Here is a 19,312-nt window from a genome sequence, read left to right as displayed (position 1 = left end):
AGCTGGCACTGGACGTTGTCTCATCTATTTTACGACAAACCCATTGTAATGAAAGTCTGGTAGGTAAAAATGTTCAGATCAGAAAACCTGGAATTCCAGATAGATCAGAAGGAATCAGATCTCTGTAATACAGTGTTATCGCAATGACCGCAATGTCTGTAAAAGGTCAGCAAGTAGCAAACACAAGAAAACCATTCCACGTCCAGGACGGCCTAGACTATAAAGCTGTTTAAGGCAAGGACTGGAGAAAAGAAGAATATCATAGCCTACTCACTGCTTATTTGGATGTCACCTAAGTGTCTTTAGATCATGATCATACAGTGTCCATTTATGTGCAATATGAGGGTATTGCACATGTTAGCGCTCTTTAGTTAGCTCATAGCTAACTAAAGAGCGCTAACATTACCCTGCTAACACAACAATGCAGACCACAAGCAATTGCAACTCAAGCAAAGGACAATTCTGTCCACCGCTTGCACTTGATGGTGCTTAATTTCGGTGCGTACTAATTCATAACTTGACAGTGAGTGGAGAGGGGTTGGAGGTGTGTCTCTGGAGGAGAGCGGAGGCTTCAGACTAGCGGAGGTGTGGCCAAACAGCAGTTTGTTTTGGTTTTATGCTGGTGCTCAAGGGCGACATCTACTGGATCAAAAAGTCGTACATTCTTCCTTTAAAATGATACTAAGAAAACACTGAATTTTTTTTTATTAAAAAGCAAAACCCCCCCAAAAAAAAATCTTAAAAAATCATTCTTCAATAATATCCTTTTTTTTTTATTATACAACAATAATCATATTAATGTTTAAAAAAACTCAGTTTTTGTGGCATTGATTACATTTAGCAGTCCAGCTCAGCCTGAAGAGTCATTCATACTTGATTAAATTATTAGGCTGGTTTCGGTTTCAACCCTTCGTCATGAACAATGTTCAATTTGTATATAAATATTTCAAGTATTGGCACAAACTATTTGCATTAGAACTGCCAGCCTCAGCACGATAAGGCTGCTGGACTTATCTCTCTTGTTTGGGTTTGTTAGAGGAAATGAAAGCTGTGTGAACTCACTGACAATACAAAGCTGTGTCCAGTAACGTGTTGAATTGTTCTACCGGTGCATCACAATGCAGCTTGTGTGTTGCTAAGATCGAGTGAATGATGCTAACGTGTGTCCATGTGCATATGCAATGCGAGTGTGTGAGAGAAAGTGTGCATAATGTGAGTGTGTGTGGGAGGTTGTGTTTCAGCAGCAGGTTGTGATGGAATGATAACGCCGAGGCCAGATGGATGGGTTATGCATTCTGCGTGGGAGACCGCTGTTCTCTTCTCTGCTCTGCTCACTCACACCCTCATTTAAAACTATAAATACATCAAGACTCAGGTAGAAAACTCTTTAACATTGGCACAACAGGGGGGGAAGATTCTGCACAGAGTTTAACAGCAAGATGCGTGCAATCAGCCACTGTGAGGTTTTCATAAAATGAGTCATGATCTAAATCTGTGTGGAGAGGGAGAGCTCTTCAAACGTCAGATTTTCCATCAGAACTGTGATTTCATACAAAGATAAGATCGTCAGTGCTGTTTTATTAATTACCCCATGTTTGTTTTCGCAAGTTTATATAATTCACTAAAACCACACTGAATGGTCCCTAGAACACACCGTGGTCTTTGCACAGCCATATTATGTCAGCCACAGTCCTTATGTCTAGACAAGAAGATCCACTAGATTAAGACAAATCTCAGGGTGCATACATTTCCTTTCACATGAGAACCATATACCACTGAAAACACATCAAGACGTCACACTGCAGCTTTGCCTCCACTACAAAAATGTCATATTATGAGAATGGATGAGATACAGCAGTTTATCTAAAGGTTTATCTTTCAGTCAGATGGGCAGCTCAGTTGTGGCATAATCCTAGTCGTACTGATCATTTAGGAATGAAGCTTTTCTTTTTTAGTTTGTATAGAAAAGACATTTTATTCTTGGACATAAAGTTCTCTTCTTTTTTTGCATTACTTTCTACGCCCCTGTGACGTTGGATTATGGACCTGTGTATATTTACTTATGTGTGTGTGTGTGTGTGTGTGTGTGTGTGTGTGTGTGTGGAAGGGGGGGGGGGGGGTGGGTGGAAGGGTGGGTGGTGTGAGCTGAACTTTGATTTTTTTTTCCTGTTTGTAATGAATGTTTTACAGAGGGTAGGGGGAATCAGTTTACCTTTTAAAGCAAAAATAACAAGACTCCAGATCTGTCAGTCACTGCTATTTTGTTCCCAGGACATTTCTCTGGAAACAATTTGACATAATACTCCTTCCTTTAAGAATGAGGTTTGAGCAGATCACAGCAGATGGTAGATCAACATCCTTCATTTTTTAAGTGACATCACATATCTTTGTCTTTAGACTGTGATTCACCTCCATAAACATGTTGATGTCGTGTTGAGTGGATGGGTCATGATTTTCAAGAATTCCTTTGTTCAAATTAAAAAAACTTTTCATGGAACTTTTATCTCATCTTAAAAATATTTTTTCTCCAGCACAAAGTTGTAATGAGGTACTAATGCCAGAAGTTGGCTGTAGCACATCTTAAAGCTAACCACCATTAAATAACGAATGAAAAGAAAGCATTCTTTTCAGGTGACACAGCTGGAGCATTTTAAGACATCTCTTAACTTGAGAAACAATTATTTGTACTCATCTATAATTGTACTTGACATTGTTGAGTAAAATAGATTCTTAGCAGCGATCATGATGCTTAATCTGTTAGCCTGTTAATGGCAATTTCCATTATGTGTTAGCATCAAGCTAACAAACTAAACATCCAGGTCCAGCCGTGAGAAATGTCAACCCTCTTGGAAAATATTCAAATTGTATTCTAAACTGTATTGTAAATTCCACTGACTTTCATAGCGTATAGGTACTGTCAATGAAATGTCCATCCTTAATGTTGAGACAGCAACTTAGGGTGTCAAATTCAAAGCCACTTTCCAGAAAAATAACAAAGTCTTAGCACCAAAACGGTCGACCTGCACACAACATTAAAATGAAATCTGCTGCTACATTATGAACTAACAAATAAGTAAGCATGTGCCACATAGCACCACATATAAACACAGTGTGTCACTTTTGAATTCACTAATTAACACATTATATCGTCTTGTTTGTGTAAAAATAGGCACAAAACATTTAAGGACACATTGGGATTTTCAGGGGGATTACGGATCAGGGCCAGATGTGAATGTTCTGGGGAGCAGTCGCCAGGCAATCAGTGAACACTCTGGTTGAAAATATTGAAATACAACTCTAATTACATTACTAGGCTAGGCCAGTTGTCCCCCATCCTCACCAGATTTGAAGGCATGTGGTAGGTGTTTGCTGTCTGTGACTATTTAGCATCCAGACAAAAGTTACCGACATGGTAAACTCCTTGACCATATAACATCACCAAAATGCAGCGGAAAACTCAACACAAAAATAGACCTGTTGTATGCAACAATTTGACTATGCAAAACATATTCAGAAGGCTGCTGCTGAACAAACACTTCACGAAAGACGTTCACCTTCATTATATATTGGAAACCATTTATTGGATATGCTCCATTGTGATGCTCTGCCACATGTGCTGCTGACAGTGATGGTAGTTATGAAATCAAGGGAGTCTGAGCTCATTTAGACAAACTACATGATGACACCATTGACACGATGTTTAAATCGGCCCCACACACCCTTTCCAGATTATATATTACTGCAAATAGAAAGTGTTAGTGTTCCCATCATAAAATATTGGAAAACATAGATCTGACTCAGATATATCTGTGACAATCCCACATCAACAGATAATACTGGCCTTCCAATGTATCTGCCAGGTTCAGTTTCCCCACAGTTTCCACTCTTTGTGCTTATCTATGCTAACTGGCTGTGGCTATTTATGTACAGTACAGACATAAGAGTGGTTTTCAGCTGGTCTTCTAACTTGGCAAGGAGGCAGATGGGCATTTTTCCTACTGAAGTCCAACTATTTCTTTACGGACCAAAACTTACTAATGAAGACATAACATTAGTAAGGACAATTACAAAAACTGAACCCCTGGAACAAAAAGCATTCTATTTAGAAAACCCTCTGGTTGTCCTCCAATAGCATTATTCAACAGGGAAACCCTGAAAAGTGTCTCACTTGAGAAGACCAGACCATACTTCCAGTGAAGTGTGACATTTTCAGAACACCAAGGGCTTGCACACCCCTAAAGATTCCCAAGTCTTCTTCACTGGAGTGGAGCAAAAACCAAAAAAAGGGCTACGGTGAGACCCTATCGTCTCACCAGAGGTGGTGTGGAGCAGAGAGACTGGCTTGTTTTGCAGAAAAAAAAATTGGCCGGGGCCACCGTCCCCAGTGCCTTATAAGGCAGTGTTTCTATCCAGCTAGCACATTGAAGCCAGGACTGCTGCTGCTTGCCTGAAAGCAACACAACTGCACTCCAGAGACGAAGTGGACCCTCATGTCGACTACCAGGGCAGAAACAGAGAACAAGACACACAGGGGTCATCCCCACCTCCCTAAAAGAACTTCACATAAAGGAGGAGGGAGGCTGGGGGAGGGGGCAATAAGATAAGAAGAATGGAAAGAAACAGAGAAAGATGGAAGAAAAGGGGAGACAGGAGATGCTGGTTAAGAAGAAAAGTAGTAAACATTAGGGTGGGGGGTCTGTGGACGAAACAGGGAGAAAGGAACAAACCGAGAACATGTGAATGAAGATGGACGAGAGAAACAAAAGAGATAAGACGAGTTTCAGGGAATGGAATGAGTAACCAACACTTGGACTGCACAGTTAGCTAAATAAAGATCAGGTTCCTGCTAAACTAACTAAACTTTACCTTTAACCGGTTTCTATCAACAGTTTCTCATCTATGAAGAATAAAGAGAGTCAACTTTCAGTCCCTTTCTTTCCATAAGAATAAAATCAAGTTTCTTTTTACATCGATTCATAACTTCCAAAAATAAACTCAGTAAAATGGTAAACGGAGGAACAAGAAATTCAGCCAGTCTCACAGATGACTGGAGTAGAACCTGAAGTACGTACTAATTCAAAAATAGACTTTGAATCATGAATCCAGATCGGGACCCCAAGAATCAAAATCACATTGAATCGTGAGACACCCAAAGATTCCCAGCCCTAAAGCCAGTAGGTTCAGTTTTTTTTCCTATCTTTTGAAGGAGACATCCTCTTTCTTCACTGACACCTAAAACAATGCTTTGCAGTCAAAAGTGGTTGTGCATTCTCTACAATGTGCAAGAACATTGTCGAGTACCTGGCTATTGTCAGTAATTTCTGCTCTGAAAGTTCTGTACAGTATGCAGTGTTTCCCCTACCATTATATTAGGGGGCGGCCCGCCCCCCGTGAAGGTCAAGTAAAAAAAATAAAAAATATATATATATATATTTTTTTTTTTATATTTATTTTTTTTTTGGGGGGGGGGGGCTTTTTGTTTCTTTATTGTAGGGATAGGATAGTGGATAGAGTCTGAAATCAGGGAAAGAAGTCATTTAAGGATACCTTTCCGATAGAAAGGGACAGCTGTCATTAAAAGTAATACATGAACACCAAGATTCCTTCAAGTGTTTGTGTCGGCTTGTCCCCACCTTCCCAACGCTGTAAACCTAGGGGAAACACTGATATGATCTATGGAGAGCACACGTCATAAGTTTGCCTAAGGTTATTAACTTAAATGTCATCCTGATCTTACATCATGACTTCAAAGCAAATAATGCATTTAGTTTAAAAGAGCCCAAAACCTCAAATACGCTCTGAAGCATTTGCTCTCTTTTATCATTCTCTCTTCGATGCAGTGCTTAAAGTTATCAGGTGGTACTAGGTCTGCAGCTGAATCAAAGGTTTTGGACTTCTACAGCTGAAATACCTGTAGCAGTGTGTTTAATAAGCCAGAGCAGAGGGAGCCTGAGCTGCAGAGAGACAAACAGAGCCAGAGAGAATGAGATAAGGCTCAAAAGTGAAAGGGGAAAGTGCAGTCATTCACAGGGACTCGGAGACCCATATATAGCTTTCAAACTATTTACTCAATGAGGTCATTTCCTTTAGGTCACAAAAAGGCAGCTAATGTGGCCTGTAATCAAGTGTCCATACTTTTCTTTATCTCGAAAAAAATGGCCTTACTTTCCTTTGCTTGTCCTCTGCAATCTCAACCCTGCGCTCGGAGCTGCCAAGTGAAGTCCAGTACTTCAGTCAGCAGCGGTGTGCTGCCAAGTAATGATCGCTTCAGTTTGCATCAGGGGAAGGCTGCTGAGACCTCAGGTTACATTTGATTGAATGCTGATGGGGGCAATACAGTGATTTACGGTTTATAGGACCACAGTGTAGAGTCTGACTGATAGTGGGGTTTAAGACTGACATGATGCTGATTTCAGAAGGGAAAAACTAACTTGTTACCTATGGCAACCAATTAGGTGGATTTCGGAATTAGTATGAAAACACATATCTTTTAAATGGAAAGGCCCAACTTTGGGCAATAAGACAAAGTAAAACCAACCAATAAGTCTAGGAATGTATGTAGCATTATTTCATGTTTTCAACCTGTTTTAGTGTAAAGGCCCTGAAACACCAAGGAGATCTTTGGCCGGTGGTCCTAGTTGGACCGTCTGCGAGCGGTGGTCGCTCTAGTTTTTGCGGTGTGTCCGGCTCTGTCGCTACCCGTCTGCCTTTTTTTGGCCGATTTGACGATTGTCGATTTGAATCGGCGTCGGCAGTCGGTGAGAGGGATCTCTCTTTTTTTCTATTTCCGTGAACTTAGGCCCTGCTAGTTTTCCACTTGAATATTCGAGCGTTGGATGCTAAACAACTGCTGATTTAAAACTACAGTTAACAGTGTTCATTTCTTGCCATCTGTGAAGGCTTGTCCTATTGCTGCAGAGTTTCAGCCTTTGTTTTTTTTTTGAGGAAACAATGGCAGCTTCTAACCTTTTCAGTTTGAGACTTTGGCCGCTTTCAAACTGAATGAAAAAGAAGAATCGAGCAAAATTAGAACGTCGACTAATAGAAGTCTTCACAAGAAAAGTCCCTGTGAAACAAAAACATAAAGGGGCTGATTAAGCCACCCAGCATCCAGCTGCAAAAGTTCAACTGACCCTCCCAGCACCGAGGCAAGGGACTGGGGAAACCTCAACAGGTCATGCTCAGGACGCTGCCAGCCCAGTTAATTAGAGCACACAAGCATTCTTCAGCGTGTTAATGCTAGATAAATATTAGCTTATATTTAGCTCATTCATACAGCAGATGACTACCTGCTTAAGAAGGAACCTACGCTCTCTTATTATAATGTCAAAGAAAACTACAGTACATCCAACCTCATAGAGGGTCAGCTTTATTCAAAGGAGGGTCACTGGGTGTACAGGACAGATGCTGCAGATTCCTCACTGTCAGCTCTCCGTATCCTCAGGGTGTTCAGCTCACCACCTCTTGGCAAGTCCTTAAAAAACGTCAAAGTCAGCTGAAAATACAAACCTGATACTTTCTTTCATCAAGCTGTTATTTGGGAGATTATATAATAGTTGATAAAGCAACTTCATCCTCTTTTTTTTTTTTGTTGTTGCCGTTGCTATGCCACAGCAGCAACGGATTTGTGATTCATTGTTTAGCAAATATGAGCCTGTGAGCAATTATTGAGGCTCTTAAAGTATGCATGTTTTTTATTCCACCTGCAAAAAAGGACATTTCTGAGCCCTTAGTGTTTGTGTGTGTGTGTTGGAATCCCAACCTGCACAGCAAAACTTCTTGATCCCTGTGACAGCACTGAGACGGCTAAAAATGGAAAACCGCAGCCTGCTCCCTCCTACGCATGCTTCCTACTCAACTTTTGTCTCAAACACTCAACACCCCTATCTCTCCAGCTCGCGTGCAGGAAGTAAACACCACCGGTGCTCAAGTATTCTGCTGAATGTTTTTGAGGGAAGAGGGACTAGAACCAGGAGTGCTTTGAGAAGTGGGGGGGGGGGGGGGGGGCACAGGAGAGGGTATGTACAGGGGGGCCCCAAGCTAGATGGGGCCCATTAAAAGGGGGTGAGGTGATGCTTTTTAAGACAGACCCGACAGCGTGTTTGCCCTCTGTCACATCCAGTTAGGGGGCCCAGAAACTCAAACACTGCCACTTCAAGATTTCGCAGCTCAAACAGGTACTGTGACTCAGTGCTGGTTAGGATTTGAAAGCCATGTCCTTGTGTTCACATACTGAAGATCTGAAAGTCTAAAAAGCTTTCCCTCAAGTTGAGATTTGTTCATGTGGTGATACATCCATTTCAAGAACATGAATCTATTTTTGGGAAAGAGAACATTTCAGAGGACCTTTTTTTCCCCCTATATCAGACGTGTGTCATTATATACACTGAAAGGGTTTTTCCACTGCCCTTGTTCAACTTTAGGTCATTAGAAGACTCAATGATGCATCTGTCGGGATCTGTACATCCTTTTCATTCTTCCCAAGACCCAGTTCAAAGTCTATCAGAAGTTTCATCTCCACTGCAAAGTTTTGGACTGATACAGGTTTGCATCAGACTGTAAAGGGAATGTTTCCCTAGTTTGACTTTGTACAGTCCCAAACATATATTTACAGTTTTGGTCCATGCATGGATATCTTTATAGTAGTCAGATAAACTCAGACTGAGCCATCTAAGAGGTTAAAAATGTTTCATCATTTATTTCCTGTACATACTGGGCCAATAAGAGGTGATTAAAGCTTTCAAACTCTGAAGTCAGGACTAGAGCACTATAACACAGAAAGGCACGCAGAGCAGATAACATCAGTACATTCAAAATTTAGGTTTTGTATCATTTTTGTATTTGAACATCATTTGTGCTTAAAGGCTTTATATGTGATTTTTCACACTTAAATATAATATAAATCAAGTATATCCTCTGAAAATAACTCTGTGAGTCATGACTGTCTACAATGGGTGTAACACCCGAGTCCCACTGTCTGTGATGTTTTCAGAGTCCTATCTTCAGTTTGTTTACATCGCCCGGACAGCCGGCTGACTCCTCCCCTCACGTATAAAAGTTGTTTAATTGAGGGACTAGAGAAAAGAAGAATAACATACTGTACTCACTGCTTAACTGTGTTTCTAGATCACGCTCATTTCAGGTAAATTTACATGCAGTGTGAAGATACGAGCATAATAAAGATCGCTAGCATTAGCATGCTAACACAACAATGCAGCGCAAGTTTTTTTGGTTTCATGCTCCAAGGGCGACATCTGCTGGATCAAAAAATCACATATAAAGCCTTTAATGTAATATTTCTATGTTTCTTTTGGATGTTATTTTTTTTTTTTTTTTACATATTTTCATAATTAATCTCTGTGATTGTTTATGGTTTGTTTGAGTGATTTTTACATTTTCTATTTTAAATGTTCGCCCTTGTCAGGATGCTGTGGATGTCTTGTTTGAAGCACTTTGAATTGCCTTGTTGTTGAAATGTGCTACATAAATAAACGTGCCTTGCCTGGCTGAATGTCAACACATGGACCATCTACTTTGCTGTTTACCGCTTAAATAAATTGATGAGAAATCACTTCACCTCAGAAATGTTGTTAGTGCAGCAGCTCTTTCCTCAGAGGTATAAATGGGGAATGAATGAAGTGGGATTACGATGATGATATGGATTTTAAATGTGAAGAGATGGAATTAAAGGACAGTTTACTGGGCGGACAGTTTTGGCATTTAGTGACAGGATAAGTATTGTTTCAGATATATGAATGCATTCAAAATAAGCCTGCATAATATGAGAACAAAATGCAATATGTGGTAACATTATCCATTATTGCGATGACAACATGAAGTGTGACGAATAAAGAAATATTAAAGAGTGCGTATTATATAACTCACAGTTATCATGCTTTTCTAGTCTTCTGGCTACTCAAAGTGATTTTACACCGCAGGTCACACCTACACATTCACACACTGATGGCAGAGGCTGATAACATCGGACATGTAGCTGCAGGAGCTGGGGATCGGACCGCTGACCTTGCGGTTAACAGACAATCGACTCTACCAACTGAGCCACAGCCGCCCCTTTTTTTCAAAATATCAGTTTGCAGTATGATTTAAACATTTAAAAAAAGCAGAGTTTTTGTCTACCATTAATTTGGTACAAATTAATCGAAGGGTAGCTGACAGCTTAAGCTTCACCTGACTGCATTAAAACCAAACACCCAGGTTTCCATGAATGCTTGCACGCTAAGTGAGAAAGTGCTTGTTTACAAAAATGTATTGAGATAAATTCAGACTTCTGCAATGTGTTAATTGCATAATGATGAAATTGCGGCCCTATTGCAAAACATATAACATTTCATCAATAAACCATGACAACGACAGATTTGTCCTGGTAGTTTTGTTTCAACAACACGTTGTGACCCTCCAAGTACCCTTTAGCCCCACATATACTTTACACCGAGCTAAAATCTTCCTCCAGCCTCGTGCTGTCTACAGATACATCAACACTGGGGTGATCATGCTGATGTAAAGTGGTGGCTGTTTTTGAAAAAATATTTGTTGTTGTTTTTGCTGCAGCTACACAACAAGAGCTGATACAACAATCCACCTCCTGTGCTTTTATCATCCCTGTTTGACACACACTTCACCAGGGTTGTCACCATACCTGAATTTCAAACTCTAAAATTAAAAATCAATCAATATTGAAACCTGTTTGGATGACACAGCAACAACAAAAATTGCAAGTTGCACAAACACTCTGGCAATGACTTGTTATTGGAACGTAATCAATGTAACTTAAGCATCTTTATGAAACGCTGAGAGGACCTGAGAAATGTCAGGATTTGAGTTATTGACAACCACTGCTCTTTCTTTGGTTAAAAACACAACTAAAGATAATGTGGGGTTTTTTCTACCTTTTGACACTTTTTGGTACTATTGATAATTGGAAAGTCAAAGATTTGTACCGTTTTATAACATCGTATCAAAAATATATAAGAGAATCGTAAACTTTTGACAACCTTATGTCCATTTGTCCCGTGATAATTCCTGCAGACTCGACTGGCTGTTTGATGACCATTTAGCCAAACTGCTATCAAATTCATAATCATTTAGGAGTTTTGTTTTAGTCAAAAGTTAAAAACTGAGTTTGGGTTTTGTCTTGACATCATCTTCCTCATAACCTGTGTGTGCAGGAAGGATCAGGGTAGGTTGGTAGACCTGGTTTTGGTGAGCCAGGCCCCAGGAGTGAGTTTTATTATCTTGAAATATTATTCTCCACAAACACAGCAAGAGGGACATTCTCCTAGCAGCAGTTAATCCTAATCTGTTGACACGCTTCAAAAAGCCCAAAACTGCTCTGTCTGCACTGAGTCTTAACCATTAATCAGGCCTGTCTACAGTATGTCCACCATGAGGCTTTGAACAAATACATACTGTGGGAATGGATCAGACTCCAAGACAGAATGAAAACAGAAACGTGGGTAGATGAGATAAATGACTAAGGACAATTGTGCAAACTAGCATGCAGCATAAGAGTAATGTAAAAACAATGCTAACAGTATAGCAGGTTATAGTGGAGTGATGAGGGTCAAGACAACATGTCGTTACCTTACAGTGTGCCTACGTGTAGACAACATGGCATCATTAATAATCTATGAGGTGTATCCCACTTGACTTACCAGCAAACTTTCCAGGTTTATGGCACATTTGGGGTCTCTGATCATGTCCTCCAGCTTCTTCAGCCGGGTTTCCATCCTCCTCTCTGCACCCAGCGACATGACTGCAGCACAAGTTTTCTCAAATATACAAAGAGGTGTTTCCTCGAACTGTTTTTTTTTTTAGTTTTACATGTGAAACCTCTTTGTTCCCTTGGTTAATGGCCGTGGGCCTCTATAGTGGGGGCTTGCCTTGAGCTCTCAGCCCACCCAAATAGCTCCAAACAGGAATAGTGTGCACAATGAAGAGAAAATATTCCCAAAGCAGAGAGACTCCCCGCGTCCCAAAAAACTTAACCAAGTGAAGCAGGGCCTTCTTCTGTGAGCTAGTTGCTACTAAAAAAAGTAATGTTACCCTCGGCTTATCACCTCCTGTTAAGTGAAAGATGCATTTTTCCAACTCGGGGATAAAGTTTGAATGTGGAGATAGCAGCAGCAGCAACAGGCAGCAGCAGCAGGGCGTTTTCTTTGCCCCCCTTCCTTTCCCCTTCCCGTCCCTTTTGGTTTTTTGGCCGCTTGGAAAAGCTTTGGACTCGCCTTTCAGAGGAAGAAAAATCCGCTTCGTTTCAGCCCATTCAACAGTGTAGTCCGTCAGTGGTGTAGTTTCTCCTCAGTGCTGCCACAAGTCATCTGAAGAGGCGATTATGTCTCTTCTCCCGCGCTGAATTTTTAATAAGCACACACTCTCTTCCTGGATTTTCTTTTCTCGCATTTTCGCATTTGTCCTCCTCGCCTCGTCCTCCGTGTTGGTTTTACTCACAAGAAAAAGTTACTGGTTTTTCATATGAAATGAAAAGTCTCCCAGCAGCAGAATTCTTCACGGTACACTCACATCTACACACCAACATACACTGAGAGTCTCTCTCTCCTCCCCCTGACATCAACACACCGAGGACTCAGTTACCCACAAGCCACCTGTACTTACCTCCTACTCCTCAAACTGTCGGTATGCACTGTAGACTGTACAGTATGGTATGCACCAGCCTCTCATGTTGGCTGTTATAGAATCAATAATTAGCCTATGGACTAAATAGAATAGTGAAAGTTAGTGTAATCTGTGGCTGTAAATTCTCATCTACAATTTTTATTAAAAAAAAGTTATTACAGTTAATCAAACATAACATTTTGTGGGGATTTGTTGAAATGGTTCTTTAGAGCTCATGTGAGGAGCTTTTAGCTGGTTATGAAATAGACTGAAAGTTATACTGATGCCTCTTCATGACCTACGAAAGCAAACAAGACTGTCAGTGATAAAATTGAACATTTCTATAAAGTTATTTTTAATGCCTGAAACATGCAGCCGTGGGTAGGTGTCAGTCAAAGTGTTTGACAGCGTGCTGCAGCCACAGGCTTTCTTTCTTTTTTTTTTTACAATTCCACAGCAAACATTGACAGCTAGTGATACAACTGATTGTTAAATAAAAAACAGCAGGATGAGATTTATTTTACAGCAGACACTACCTATGTATGTACAAGATCAGCAAAGAGGTGTAATGTTTATCTTTGACCACAGGGGGTGCTATTACAGACACAAACTTTAAGTTCCTCACAGGGGCTTTTTGTTCCATATCACAACTGAAAATAGCCTATATGTATTATGATATGTTTTTACAGGCAAAGGGTCAACCTGATCAACAGATTTCCACAAAAAAAGGTGCATACATTTTCACAATATTCTGCATACATTATATTTTTCTCTTGTTATGTATAAAGTCCATGCAGTTCAACTTTTAGGGCAAGGCAATGCCAGGCCTTTTTTTAAATATAGAAAATTGAAATAATAATAAGCGTAAAAGTTACAGTGCAGAGTTCTAGTTTAAAATCTTAAAATAAATGTATTTAAATTGTTTAGTGAGGCAGCTGTAAACAGGTGAGTCTTCAACCTTGATTCAGGGAACATGTGTGCCCATTTATCACCTAAAAATACAAAATGTTTTGATTTCATTTGGATTAGCAAAGGTTCAGAACTGAAAAAGCGTAAAATCCTTATTCCTTGTGTTTTATTTGTAACCAACAAATATATTGAACAAAATGAGGAAGCTTAGTTTTTGTTGTTTTCTGCTTCACCAACAGAGGGAGTAGTTTGACCACAGATGCATTCTTTGCTTCATCTTCATATTTGTGACTCTGTTGTATTAAACTATTTTGCTTCATTATCTTTTATTGATATAGTTATTTTCCATTTCATATTCTATAAACAACCGGTGTGTGTTTGCTCTTTCCTGGGAAAAAATCTTATATTCCTATAGTGATGCAAATTTACTTAACTTAAAATATGTGGAGAAACAAGTTCCAGTTGTGGAAATGTAAACACATGCGCCACCTACAGGTACCAAACTTCAATTAAATAGTAAATTAATAAAAATAAAACAACACATAACAGTGCTTAAAATTGTATCAAATATGCACATTTTATCTATTTTTTTTATGTGTAACACAGAGGAAACAATTTCTGATTCCATATTGGATCATCCCAAACCCAATAAACAACATAATTACTTCTTTAATTAAAGCTCCTTCAGTATGAAGATTTCTTTATCTGGTTATGAAACTGAATGAAATGAATAGGAATGCCTCTTTAGGAGCTACAAAAGCAAACAAGGAGACGAGGAGATTCCCTGACCAGACTTTGTTTTCCATGAGTAATATGTAGACTTTTAATCAGAAAGCCATACTTACACATGTTCAGGACTAGATACTGTAAGAGTTCAAAGATACAGTCCATAGGGACTTGGGTTTAGATCCGGATGGTCGCCAGTTATGGATCAAAATATGGAAATTGGTCTTGTTGCTGGAGAGATGCCAGTCCACTTTCCAAGCACTGCTGAGTTGCCCTTTGTCCATAACCCATATATGTGTGTATGATGTCTCTCAATTGCACAGTGCAATGTGTTCACAGTTAAGCATATACATTTAAAATAAAAATCAACACAAACCAATAGTTCCTCATAAATGCTTAAACCGTTTTGGTGAAAGGTAGAATGGTCAAGTGTGGCTCATCATCTTTCAATATGAGCTTTTATCAGCTGTACTCAAAAATGTTTCATCTTATCCTCATTTGATAGATCAGCCACATTTACTATTAACATCATACTTCTTTATCGTCTGTGTTATAAAAACATGCTAAATGATGCAGTCATTTCAACCAAGATGCTGAGGTAGTTTTATCACGTGGAGGCTGTCTACATTCAAAATGGAACACAATGAGAAATTTATGTCAATAACCAAATAACCTGATTTCCCCGGGGTGAGTTTGGCTCAGTGAATGTGTGTGAGGGTTTGTTATGTGTGTTCATTAAATCACGTCCATTTCATGTTACTGTACAAATGCAGAAATTCAGCCTTTCCAATTATGCTACTGTACTGAGGGACAATTCTTTCAGGGGCCATTAGATGGTGCTAGAGACCATTAAATCCTAGTTTCTCCTCTGCAGAGCCAAGACCAAAGTTATCCCTCCAACTGAACACATTAACACACAAGTTCTCAAATAGTGATTTAATGAGCTGTTACATAAACTAACATTAACAGTAACTATGCTTCCCAGATAATGAATTCATTAATGAATCTTCTACTAGATGGAATTCATTAAAAAAAAGTGGTGTGCTTGTGGGGCTGGTTGGTCTCATGGTCAGGTTGCACCTCATGTACAGGGGCTATAGTCAGTGGTGTAGTGCAGGGTATGTCTCCATAGAGTAAACCCACTTCTAAATCTCCTCTGATTCACACCATTGATTTATTGACAATATTTTGTAGTATGCTTACATTTTTTTCCTAAGATGATGAAGGGATGACCCTCCCTACTCTGTCTCTAATTGGCTAGTATGCACTAACTAAATATGCAAGAGCGGTCTTAAAAGCCACTGTTATTAAAGGAGGCCATTTATCCTTTAGTGGACGGGCCACTTAAAAGTAATATTTTGGGGAAAAATTAAGAGTATACCTTCAGAGCTTCAGAGCACTCTGTTTTGCTCCCTTCATATATCCAAATAGCTCTTTTGATGGGCATGGTAGTAGGGAAAAAAAATGATTTTGAAAGACTGGAAGACACCAACTCCACCATGCCTCAGAAACTGGTTGCATGAACTGGTCTCAGACAATGTATTGTAAAAAGTGAAGGTGCACAACTTAAACAAAGGAAGTGCATGTAAGTTGTGCTACACATGGAGAAATTGCGAGCTAATGATTCAAAATGTAAACATAAATGGGAAGAATCTTGGGGTCCCTTCTTGCAACATTTGGACTTACCCTGACAACATTTGTACCTGTATGGACTTATCTTTTTTTCTTGTTTTATTTATGGACATCTCTATTTGTGGACAGCTTGGATGTAGCACTAACACATTGATGATGTATGTATGCTTTTTGTGTCCATGGCACAGGGTTTAGATGAACTATTTGTAATATGTGTACCTCCTCTCTGGTTGTGAGTGTGTGTGTGTGTGTGTATGTGTGTGTGTGTGTATGTGTGTGTGTGTGTGTGTGTGTGTGTGTGTGTGTATGTGTGTGTGTGTGTGTGCGTGCGTGCGTGCGTGCGTGCGTGTGTGTGTTTGTGTGTTCTGGGGTGGGGTTTATGTCCATGGATTGGGTTGTGGGTTTTCACTCTTGTTTGTATTGTGATGTCATAAAAATGTCAATAAAAAGAATAATTAAAAAATTAAGAGTATACCCACTTTTTCAGGCACCACTTCACCACTGGCTAAAGTCCGCCAAGCAGTTGGCACGGGTTGGAGTTCGACCTGTGGCCCCCTTTCCCACATGTCATTCCCCACTCTCTCTCTCCTTCCTACACTATCCACTATCCTGTCCAATAAAGACATTCAAAGCACAATCATGAACCTTGAAACAAAAAAAAAGGTGTACTATTTTACATTTCCATTTGAAGTCATGACTTGATTCCTGTCTTCATCAATGAAGGGCTAATTATCAGCAAGTAGTAGCATGTAGTTATTACTGATCTAATAATTATGTGCCTGTGGTTTTCTAACCCACTTAATCTCAGTTATCAATATTTAAACAGTAAAACTGAAGCCTGGCTAGTTATAAATGATTAAAAATTCTAAAATATGTTTAAACACGTAATCACACATACATTAAAGAGGTCATATTATGCCCTTTTTGGGGTTCATATATTTAATCTATGTACCTACTAAAGTATGTTCACAATAGCTAAAGTTATAAAAAAGTGTCTGTTTTCATGTACTGCCGCTCCATGCACCGGCTCACTTCTGACTCTAAGGCTCTGAAGTGCCCACGTTCAGAGTCCCCACGTGTGCCAAGTCTGATCTGATTGGTCGGCCTGTCGGCTCTGCCGTAATTGGTCAGTCGCTCAGCACGCATCTTGGAAATGTCACACCCCTTTTACCATATTGGGAATGCAGCCACTTTGGCTCCGTCCGAGGGGAGCAAAAACATTAGCACCTTAGCACTACTGTGCTACCGCAGACTACGGCATATCGTGGGCGTGCTACAGAAGTTAACGGGCGTCCAACTGCTGCAGGGCTTGCCACAACGAGCCAATGGGCTTAGATCAGTGATCTCACACTGACAAGACGTCACACTGGCAAATTTTTATCGAGGGGGGCTAGAACCGAGCGTTACATGCAGCTAATGCTACAGCTAACAGGAGGACGTAGGAGAAGAATTTTTGCACATACATGTGCCTAAACATGCACAGGACACTTGGAAAACACACTAAAGGGCATATAAAACCAGAAAAAGCATAATATGACCCCTTTAATGTTTCATAACTTTTGGACAGTTAGCATGTTCGTTTTTATGGTGTTAGTGTCATGCTTGTTTTTGTTTAATCTTGAACTTTTTTTCAAATTCATGATTGACAATTTGTTGCCTAATGAAATGGGTTCTTAAGAAAGTGTCAGGTATCATGACAAAACGACAACACTGCAGATTCTCAGGAATTAAATGTTTTCCATCACGTTGAGCGTTCTGAATGCTTTTTGTAAACAAATATTGACCTGGTGGTTTACTTGCAGACACATATGATAAAGAAAAAGTGACTAATTGCACGTTATAGAACGTTAACTGAAATATTCCCTTTTAAAGAAGTACTCAGCCTTTTATTTTCCATTTTTTTAACTGTTACCTGCATGTCCCACTGTTTTAAGCTATCGGATGGTGCTCACAAGGGTATGAAATTGTCTACAGTAGGAATGATTATCATGAAAACTCTGTCTTATTCTTGTGTAACAATATATATTCAAATCAGTAAAGTTTAAGAGCAAACAAATCAATGCCACAGAAAAATGGCAGAGATTGCAAGAGTCCACCCACACATCATTTCTTGCTGGTGAAGGTTCATAATTTATCCTCCAGTTAGTTGAATCAGATGGATTAATTCTCATCTTAAAGAAGGACTGTTTCCCTTCCTGTGATTGTAATAACCTCTTTAAATTGTCCTTCAGCCACATTGCATTTTAAGTTTTTATACTTGTGCTTCTTTTTTATCTTCCACACATCACAATCACCCAGAACACTTTGTGTTAGGTGGGAAGGAACACTGTTTTGCTGATTGTGGACAAGCTGTCAAAAGACTTTCTGCTATTTTTTGTCATCTCATTGGCTCTAAAATCTATGCGTTGGGACACCCTTTTATGCCTTTATGACAAAAAAACGACACTTACTCTGAAATTCACATGCAAGTTGTGATTTTCACACGTTTGCACTAATTCTGTCTGATATGCTCCTAATTATGTAATAAAGTTAGGCATTAAGTAGAAATCTCAAACACATAATATAGGTGATACTTTTATGATTTTAAATGTCCTCTTAAGATTTATTTTATGTGTGCAGGTTCCTTGACGTTGTACAAAGAATGAGCAGATATGACCCATGTGAAACAGACATGTGTGTGTCTCTTATTTATTTGTCTTCATGAGCAATTCACTGGATAAAACAAATACTGTTACAACACAAAAATGATTTTTTTCCAAAGAAACTTTGGCCACATGTTATGTACATGTTACATCATCATAATAATAATAATAATTAAAAAAAACAGAAGATCATCTCCTCTCAAAAATGTTTTCTCCATTTTTAATAATTAAAAAAAGCATTTCACTGTTCACTGGGCGTCTGCATCGGACTAGAATGCTCTGGCCAAATCACCTTCTTTTTTTTTTCATTTGCAAATGCAAAACTTGTCAACAATAAATAATACTATAAAATGTACACAAAAAGATTGACAGTCCACCACGAGTTAAAACGTTGAACAGATTTGAAGTTGAGGAACGAGGGATTTGGGAGAAAGGTTTCTTCTTAGCAAAAATGTGACGGTCCATACAAGTTACAGAAAAAAGCTGATCATCTATACATTGACACTAGCAAGATAACAAAGTTGTTGTTTCTGGTATATTTCATTTTGTACAAAGAAGGGAGAGTCTTCTTTACAAGCGAGCGTCATTGTCTTAACTGTAGAGATTATACAAGCAAGAGTTAAGGCAACTTCTCTGTTGTTTTTGAAAAGTAACATGAAGTCATGTTTTATTTTGTCTGTGGACCAATTGTCCATATTAGGATTGAAGTTAGTTGTCATTGCATAATTTCAGGCTGTTGACCCGGCCTGTAGTCCATCATCAAAAAAGGA

General features: G+C 39.4%; 1 protein-coding gene across 1 annotated transcript in view; it reads right to left on the bottom strand.

Annotated features, from left to right (window-relative positions):
- Positions 1 to 12,577, bottom strand: part of rock2a (rho-associated, coiled-coil containing protein kinase 2a) — a 50,137-nt gene extending 37,560 nt beyond the window's left edge. Inside the window, exon 1 of the mRNA XM_061063551.1 lies at positions 11,673 to 12,577. Within this exon, the coding sequence (XP_060919534.1) occupies positions 11,673 to 11,771 (99 nt within the window). The 5' untranslated portion in view covers positions 11,772 to 12,577. The remainder of the gene's footprint in view (positions 1 to 11,672) is intronic.
- Between the last annotated feature and the right edge of the window lie 6,735 nt (positions 12,578 to 19,312).

This window comes from Labrus mixtus, chromosome 18 (assembly GCF_963584025.1).
Source record: "Labrus mixtus chromosome 18, fLabMix1.1, whole genome shotgun sequence".
Lineage (NCBI taxonomy): Eukaryota > Metazoa > Chordata > Actinopteri > Labriformes > Labridae > Labrus > Labrus mixtus.
The sequence above is the reverse complement of the archived record's forward strand: the minus strand, read 5'-3'. Positions and strand labels throughout refer to the sequence as shown.